The sequence below is a fragment of the Crocodylus porosus genome, unplaced genomic scaffold (genome assembly GCF_001723895.1).
Source record: "Crocodylus porosus isolate Cpor-Errol unplaced genomic scaffold, CroPor_comp1, whole genome shotgun sequence".
NCBI classification, from domain to species: Eukaryota; Metazoa; Chordata; order Crocodylia; family Crocodylidae; genus Crocodylus; species Crocodylus porosus.
Window position 1 is genome coordinate 19,692,782 of NW_017728911.1, and position 9,146 is coordinate 19,701,927.

Below are 9,146 nucleotides of genomic sequence, written 5' to 3' on the forward strand. Positions count from 1 at the left end.
TGGATATTCCCTTTTAGAAGATAAACCCATGGATTTCTCCATTTTACAAAGAGCTCTGGAGGATGGTTGAGTTCCAGCCTACAAGAGCTTTTTGCAAAAGGGGTGGGGAAACCCTCAACCCTGCCCGAAGGGGAAGGGCTGGGCCCAACACTCACGCTTGCCGGAGGCTGCTGCAGGCTCACTCTTCTTGCTGGAGGTAAGTGGAGCTTGGGGGTTGCGGAGCAGGGCTGGTGGGAAAGCTGACATGCGGCTGAGGGAGTGGGGAGGTTTGCAGCCTGCTATGCTCCAAACTGGGAGGGGGTTTATAGCCTCCTTGCTTCTGGCCGGAGTACTCGGCCAGCTACAAACCCTGCATCCCAGCAGGAGTGACCGGCTGGGGAGTACCCAAGCTGTGTGGGGGCTGAGGGAGTGGGAAGGTTTGCAGCCGGCTGGACACTCTGGTTTGCGGGTGGCCAGGAGCGGTGGGGGTTTGCAGCCAGTCGAGCACTCCGTCCGGGAGCGGGCAGGCTGCAAACCCTCCTGGCCAGAGTGCCCAGCTGGCTGCAAACCTCCCCGTTCCCTCAGTCCCCAGCCAGCTTGGGTGCTCTCTGGCCAGGAACGGGGGTTTGCAGCTGGCCAGGCACTCCAGCCAAGAGTGAGGACACTGCAAACTCCACCTCCCCCAGCCAGAGTGCCTGGCCAGTTGCAAACCCTGGGTCACAAACACTGTGCTTTCTGCCCTGCTGCCATCCACCAGGTTCTCTGGAGCGCAGTGTGTGCGACTGGTGCGGCAGGGCACAGCAAGGCCATCCACAAAACCTGCCTGCCGCTGTAAGTTCCATGCTGCCCTGGCCACACTTCCTCTATGTGCACAGGGGCAGTGCACACCTGCCTTGTGTCTATCCCCCACACAGATCTCGGGGGCACTCATTCCCCCATCGCCTGGGACTGTACACTGCCACTGGGAGCCAGCCCCATCCGAGCCTGCTGCAGGCAGGCAACAGGGGGGGGATCTTGGTTGTGCTCCTGCTGTAGCAGCAATTACCTCTGTTGGGGGCAGGGGCATGTGGACCTGGGTCCCTGGCCACATAGCCCTGGCAGCTGGGGGCCTCCTCTGGCAGGGTTGGTGTGCTGGGGGTGAGGGGTGCCAGCAAGGCTGTGGGGGCTGGAGGTTGGGAGTGAGGGGCACCAGCAAGGCTGTCGGGAACATTTAATTTAAACTATGGATTTTGGGATTTTTATCAGAGAATTTGTGGGGGGGTTTATCATGGAAAACCAGGTTCCCTGCTCATGAGATTTCTTTTGGCCCAATCTTCCAATTTGTCTAGGTCACTCTGTATCCTAGCCCTACCCTCCAGTGTATCTGCTACTCCCTCCCAGCTTGATGTCATCTGCAAATTTGCTGAGAGTGTAGCATATGTCATCCTCCAGGTTGTTGGTGAAGACACTGAACAAAACAGGCCCCAGGACTGACCCCTGGGGCACTCCATTTGATACCAGCTGCCAGCTAGACATCAAGCCATTGATTATTACCAGGGATCCTTGTTTTCCCTGATTTAAAAAAAAAAAAATCACAAATTCTTTGATTTAAAAAAAATTGCAAATTTTCTGGTAAATCCCCAAATTTCATGATTAAAATGAAAGCCCCTCCCCATGGCCCCCCTGGGCCTGCTGGTGCTCCTCACTCCCCTCTCCCTCACCTCTCCCACCCCACAGCTCCCCCATTATCAACTTACTGCTTCACCATAAAAAAGAATTCAATACATTTTGGAAATGAAATGCTTTCCCATCATAATCATCTGAGAGTGTCTTAAACTTGTAATCCAAACACGAAGGATCATAAAGAGGTTTCTTTGTTATACTGTGCTTCAGGGTAGATGCCAGATAATACTACTCCTGTCTGCCTTTATTTGGCCTTTCTGAAAAATAAAGGCTATCTAACTTACCTGATCTTAATATTCATCTGTGCAATATTGTTTGTGTGTGACTACTATTTTATTAGAAGCAACTGCTAAAGTTTAATATTACAGAGCAGTTTGTACAAACCTAGTTTTTCCATGTGCTTCTGACTATCTGAAAATATGGGATACTTTTACATGCATGCAGACATCTATATGCATACGTTTATTTGTAGAGCAACAGGCTTCTAGTGTATGCACGCACACACACACAGGCAACAGCAACTGTGACTTAGGAGTATATTTCTAGCAAAATGACAATATACGGTGAGCTAAGGCTTTTTCTGGAGGTAATGACTGATGAGTGAAATTCCAGCTTTAAAACCAGGGATTCAGTCCTATGAACCTTTTCATGTTAATGCTTATTTGTACAAATTGCCAGGAAACAAGAGTCTTTGCTGAGAAGAGTAATAATTGAGTGTTTACAAAGATTCCCAAAATGTTCTGCACTATTCAGGAAATGGTGCATTTATTTTATTATGCCATTGGTACTTTGGAGGATTGTCTTATATGTATTTATGTATCATAAACAAGAATGTAGAACCTTTTCTTATTTCTTCTGTATGTATCCACAGAGTGCATCCTATGCACAAGTTGTGTGCTTCTGTCACATGCAGGTTCTTGTGGTTAACATGTCATCCCAAAACTGATAAACAAGGACAGTGTTTTAAATTATAATCTATACTAAATATTACTGAGATAACCTGGTGAGAGATCTGGGAAACGGTCAACATTGGGGCCATAGAAAAATATCCCTAAAATTGTAGAGTTTGAGTTGCTAGACTCAAGACACTATTGAAACAGGAACATCTTCGAAGTTTTAATAAAGCAGTTAAAAAAGAAACTTCATAAAGTTAGGCTGATACCCTTAGTCAGTGGATATTAGCTTCTAGACCAGCTATTTTTCAACAAAGGTGCCTTGAGATCCTTTCAGGGATGCCTCAGGGTGCCACTCAAGCTAAGTGCAGACAGTCAAAAAGCCCAAGGTGAAATAGATTCAGTCTTCCAGGTTCCTCTAAACCATGTAGACTGGATGATAATGAACTGAATTGACGTTCACTTTTCAGTTGGGAAAGGCAGCCAGATGGCTGTATTGACCCAGGCCAGAAGCTGGGGGGGTGCTAGAGCACACCTCCTGCTTGCTGGCCATTGCAAGCCCACTGTAGCAGGGCTATCCCTGATTGGCTACCCAGCACCTGCCCCCAACCCCTGCTGTCATCCCTTGCAGGGGGTTGAAGAGCTCCCCATCTAGGTGCTGGCCCATGTGCGGGGGAGCTAGGGGAGTTTTCCTGGCCTGGACCAGTGTCCACTGAGCCCTAGTCTGCCCCTGCTTGGGGGAGCAGAGGGGGTTCCCTCTCCCCCTTTCCCACACACCCAGCTGAGTTGTGGCCCAGGCTTACTCCTGCAGGTGGCATGGGGGAGTAGTCCCCTGGACCAGGTGCCAGTCTGTGCAGCCAGGTGTGGGAGTATGAGGGAGTCCTTGCCCTAGGGTCCCCCACACATGGTCTGGGGGACTGCTTCCCCCTCCCACCTGTGACTGGTTGGTCAGCCTCTGCCACACAGGGAAGAGGGAGAAGGAGGAGGAGGGGATTTCCCTCTGCTCACTAGGACAGGATAGCCTTGGGCTGGGGGGAAACCCCTCTGCCCCTACCAGGCAGAGGCTTTCCCATATGGGCAGATACCTGGCTGTTAAGGGTTGGGGGACTAGGCACCAGCTGAGGGCCTGCTTCTTTCTCCTGCCTGGGGCAGAGCAGCAGCTGTTTGGCAGTGAAGGAGTGTGGCGGGGTGGGGGTCAGAGGGAGTTCTCCTTGGTTCTGCACAGCAGGGCAGACCAAAACTTGTTCTGGAACAAAGCTTGTTCATGTGGGTTAATATTTGCATGCCATACCGAAAAATAAATAGATAAGATAATTTCTAAGAGCTGTTTAATCTTTGTATATTTTTCCCATAGTCCATTGGAAATGCCAAAACCACAAGGAATGACAACAGCAGTCGCTTTGGGAAATACATTGAGATTGGTTTCGATAAGAGGTATCGAATCATTGGTGCTAACATGAGAACTTACCTCTTAGAAAAATCAAGAGTGGTATTTCAGGTAATGCTGATACAATCTGTTTATTGTGTGTTACATGATTATAATGAAAATCTTACTGCCAACTAATGCTAGGTACCTCTTATGACTAAGAGGTTACTAGGATCTTGTAGGTGTAATACACACCCAGACAGGATAGAAACAAAGTCAGCTTGTAAGCATATTAAACATTTATGCTTGCAAAATCTACATTTTGTTTACTGACAGTAAGAATATGGTGTATATCTAAGGATTAAACGCCTTCAGCAAAATAGTGTATGTAACTCTGCTATGAGTGGATTTAGGATTTAAAAAGCAGGAGGGGAAAGCTTATGGTGCTTTGTCAAATATAACACAACATATATTTTTCTCCAGTTGAAATGAAACTAGAAGACATACTAGTCAGCTAGGGGCACAGGGCTGTATTAGTCAGTTTAAGATTGAAATAAAAACATAACCTTACTGGAATGTGTGTTAATGTGCTATATCATATATTGGAGGTTTTCAACCTTTTTGGGTCAGTGTACTCCCAGTGGCCGGTGGAGAAGACGGGAAACCCCTGGTGGCCAGACGAGCAGGTGACCCCCAGCAGCTAGTTGATGAGTTGGAGGGGGTCCCCTGCAGCCGATCAGTGGCAGTGCCCACTGCCAAGTACCCCCTGAGGCCAACCCGGGTACCCCCAGGAGTACGCATACCCCCAATTGAAAACCCCTGTCATATGTTATGCATAAAAAACCACAACAAACTAGGCAAAAATAATCAAAATATGTTGTTTCATTGGTCCTGTAGTCATTAGGATTAAATGTACATCTTCTTTTTCAATTCATAAAACAAAATCTAGCCTTGACAGTGCATCCAATGCTTCACTGAACATTATTTTCTCACCTGAGTTAAGGTTTCCACACCTGATTTAATGGCCTTGATTTAATGGATTTGATGGCTTGCATCTCCCAGTGCATCTCAAACAAGGTCCAAGATGTCATTCTTCCACTTTACTCAGCCTTAGTGAGGCTGCAGCTGGAGTACTGCCTCCAGTTCTGGGCTCCACACTTTAAAAAGGGCATGGAAAAGCTCAAGAGAGTCCGGAAGAAAGCCACCCACACGATCAGAGCAGGCCTTAAGAGGAGAGACTGAGAGGCACAGGACTCTTAGGCTTAGAAAAATGTAGGCTCAGAGGGGACTTTGTGGCAGCCTGTAAGTATTTCAGGGGTGTACATCAGAATCCAGGAGAATGTCTGTCTGTTCACCAGGGCTTCCCTGGGGAAGACAAGGTCCAATGGCCACAAACTGCTGGAAGCCTGTTTTAGACTGGATGCAAGGAAAAACTTTACTGTCCAAGACTCCAGAGTCTGGAATAGATTCCCCACCAAAAGTGGTGCAAGCACCTACTCTGGGCACGTTCATGTTGTGTTGGGATGCTTATCTTGCTGGGGTCATCAGACCCCAGGTGACTTTCTGCCTTTAGGGCAAGGGCTGGACCTGATGATCTCATGAGGTCCCTTTCAGCCCTAATGTCTATGAAATCTATGAATGTTTTTAACTAGTTAAAGAGTTTGCACAGCTATGAAATAGAAGCTACATTATTAGGAGCAGCTAACAGGCAGCAGAATCACGAAAGTACAGCTTGATTAGTGGAGCATCATCGTTAAAAAAGGTCATTAACACCTATGGTATGAAGAGGTCAGAAGGAATCAGGTAGATGATAATGAGCCATGAACTCAGTTGATGCCTTCACTGCTGCCTCTATAGCAATGCTGCTGCCATTGCTAGGCAGTTGATTTTGAACTAGATGGACCAGGAAGCAAAGGGGAACTCTGTCATGATGCCTGTGAATCATTTCTGTTTGGCATTGTTTAAGCAAATGACAATCCATGATTTATTCTGTTGAACATTTTTTGTTTTGTTTTTTGTTTTTTTACCTGATCCTCCCAATTTGTTCCTACTCCTTTCATCTGTTTTTATCCATCTGTCTGTCATGGAGACTGAAACCCCTGGACATTGTTGTCTCTCTTGTATTTCTGTCTACCATCTATTACAATGGGGTCCTAATCCTTGACTAGGATTCCTAGACGCATAATACAAATAATAAATAATACCTTATAATAGGCATTGTTTTGGGCTATTATGGAGAAAACCATAGCATTTTCTAATTAGTGGATGTATAGAGGCCTATTAAACCTAAGGTTTTTTTGGAGAGGTTTGTTGTTTGAAGTTTTATGGTTCTGAGTGTTTATGTTTATAATAGTGGTGTTGACCCAAAGATTTAGACTGCATGACTGCATCTCTCTAATATTAATATCTGTTGTTTTAAAAGTGTCAAAAGTCATATAATGTTTCAGTAGTCCCTTCACTAGAATCCTGCAACTGAGGCATTGTTACTTATTTTATCAACTGTAAACTTTAAGTAAGACCATTTTAAACACTGACAATATTGTGTGCTAATTTTAAAATTTTTCTGTGTATGTATTGTTTAAGGAAATTGTTGAAATAGAGAAATTTCAGATGTACTTTTTCATATTCTTTGTGGATTTTTATGTATTGCTACAAAATGTCTTAAACATAGAAGCTTTATTAATAGTTGTCTGGCAGTAGTTAAATTCTGAAATGTAGCTGCTTCTGTTTTCTTAAAGGCAGAAGAAGAGAGAAACTATCATATCTTCTACCAGCTCTGTGCCTCTGCAGCATTATCCGAGTTTAAAACCCTACGATTAGGTATGAAATTCACATCTAGTATGTTTTGCAGTCAGTATGTACAAAGTATTATTTCTAAGCTCTGTGAGTTATAGGTCTAAAAGAAGAAACGCTGGCTTTAAAGTTCTTATTAATCCTGAGCTTTCGAAGTTGTTACAATAAAGTCTACCCAAAAATAGCTAAAATGACAGTTCACAGGCAAGTTATTTCCAAAGAAAAGCAGATTAATTATAGCCTTTGGTACAGTACAGAAGATATGTACTAACCTGTAGAATATTTTCCTGGGGCAAGGATGGAGTTCCCCTCATCCGAGTCCTTTGAAACTCACCTACTAGAGACACAGGCCTGTAACTTGTCAAGTCCATACTTGTGCTGGGTGAAGGATGGTTTGAGCCAGTGCTGTTCAGTCTTTTGGCTCCGTGGACCCAATGACTGGCATGGGGCTGGATTGGACCCTGAGAACCAGGATCAAGTGTTTGCACCTGGATTGGGCCCTGCATGGCCCCTTCATGCCAGAATCAGGCCCTTGGGCCCCACTCACTCCTGCACGCTAGCATTGGGCTCTAGGACCCTGTCCTGTGTCCTGGGATTGGGGCCCCACTCTGCCTTCACCTGGCCCTGCCTGCTGGGATTGGACCCTGCACAGTTTCTGTCTGACCCCATGTTCTGGGATCACGGTCCTGCTCGCTGGGATTGGGGCCCTATGCTAGTCCTGTTTGCTGGGATCGGGGCCCTGTGCCGCCTCCATCTGGCCCTGTGCAGTGGGATCAGGGCCTATGCCTGATCTGGTGCACAGGACCACAGAGCGTGGGGCTCCCCAGGGACTCAAATGTCATGGCAGTGGGGACTGGATATGGTGTGTGAATTAGGGGTTGAGCTCTCCTGGTCTAAGCTATCTAATAAGTCCTTTTTCTGTAGCTCCCTCTACATAGAGAATTCTGATGTTTCTCATATCAGTGTGAGTTTCCTGGGCAGGCTGTACAATGTATAGTATCCTCTCTCACTTGTTTCTAGTGTTTTACCAGTAACTAATAAAGATTTCACAATTTATGGGCAAGTATGAGGACTGCCTTTGCTATGTCACACCATTTTGGTTTTGGTTTCCATAGAAAGCACAGGCTTGATAGCTGCTCTGGGGCAGACAGTCCCCTTTCCCATCCTACTGTGCGTTCATGCACAGTTACATCATAGCTCAAAGGAAAGCTGCATGCGGACCGAGAACACTACCTTACGGAGATGTGGTTTGTTACAGAGGACACAGTAAATCTATTGAAGGAATCAAATGGATTTAGAAACATTTAACTGCAATATCAAACCTTCACACAGACCTGCTTTAGTGTAGCCGATATGCTTGGTTCAGAGATTTTAATATACTGAAATATTTCAAATTGTGAGTTCTGCCAATCAGTTTAAGAAGTTCAAGAAGGATCTAACAGTTGCATAGCATGCTATGAATTTCTCCTTTAGAATATGTAAAGGATTTGTTATTCTTTATTGTAGGGAATGCAAATTATTTTCATTATACGAAGCAAGGGGGCAATCCAGTGATTGATGGCATTGATGATGCTAAGGAAATGGTGAACACCAGACAGGCCTGCACTTTGCTAGGTAATTCCTGAAAACAGCCTGCACATAATTCTGCCTTCGGTATCATGGTTTTTATATTTATATTTGTCAGTTTTATTTCATTTATTTTATATTGCATTTTAAACAGGAAGAGATTTGGATAACTTTGGGGATCAAGATACCTGTATTATATTTTTTACAGTATTACACAGGCAGCCATGAAAAAGTATTACTTAAATAGCAATAAATGCTGGAGTCTGATTCTCTGAAAATGCAGTCTAAGCAGAAGCATGGGCAGTTCACTAATGAATTATTAAATATTTTAATAATCCTTCCTTGCAGCTTCTGTCTTGCAGTAAAACAAAGCTGGGCCATGTAATGTTTGCTGGTATGAAAGCCTATGCAAAGTATCAGTGCACAAGAGTGAGATGGGAGGTCATGACAGCAGATTTTATCATGCCTTCTTAAAAATAATTGGGGGTCAGCTGTGAAAAAAAATAATTTTTATCAGCTGTGGCTCTGATTTCTTTACTTCACTCGAATGGTTTTTATTCATCCTGTTTCAGGGATTAGTGATTCCTACCAGATGGGAATTTTCCGAATCCTTGCTGGAATCCTTCATTTGGGCAATGTGGGATTTACATCTCGGGATTCTGACAGCTGCACGATCCCTGTAAGTTGTAGATGGGTTAAATTGCATCATTTATATTGTGATATTTCGGTATTCAGTTTGTTTGCAGAGACTCCCCATCACGCAACAGTATGGAAGTGCAGGCAATTTATTTCTAGATCAGTACCACTTTCCTTCCTTCCTTCCCTTAAACATGAGCCTGGAAACTTACGTTTCCCCTTTCCTCTCTCCAAACTTGAGTAAGCAGTTG

At 44.9% G+C, this 9,146-nt stretch overlaps 1 protein-coding gene across 10 annotated transcripts in view; it reads left to right on the forward strand.

The window, feature by feature from the left end:
• Positions 1 to 9,146, forward strand: part of MYO5A (myosin VA) — a 193,418-nt gene that overhangs the window by 110,372 nt on the left and 73,900 nt on the right. For all 10 annotated transcript variants that reach the window (XM_019533553.1, XM_019533557.1, XM_019533559.1 and 7 more), the window contains exons 6-9: positions 3,889 to 4,032; positions 6,639 to 6,720; positions 8,200 to 8,307; positions 8,832 to 8,938. In XM_019533553.1, coding sequence (XP_019389098.1) covers positions 3,889 to 4,032; positions 6,639 to 6,720; positions 8,200 to 8,307; positions 8,832 to 8,938 — 441 coding nt within the window. The remainder of the gene's footprint in view (positions 1 to 3,888; positions 4,033 to 6,638; positions 6,721 to 8,199; positions 8,308 to 8,831; positions 8,939 to 9,146) is intronic.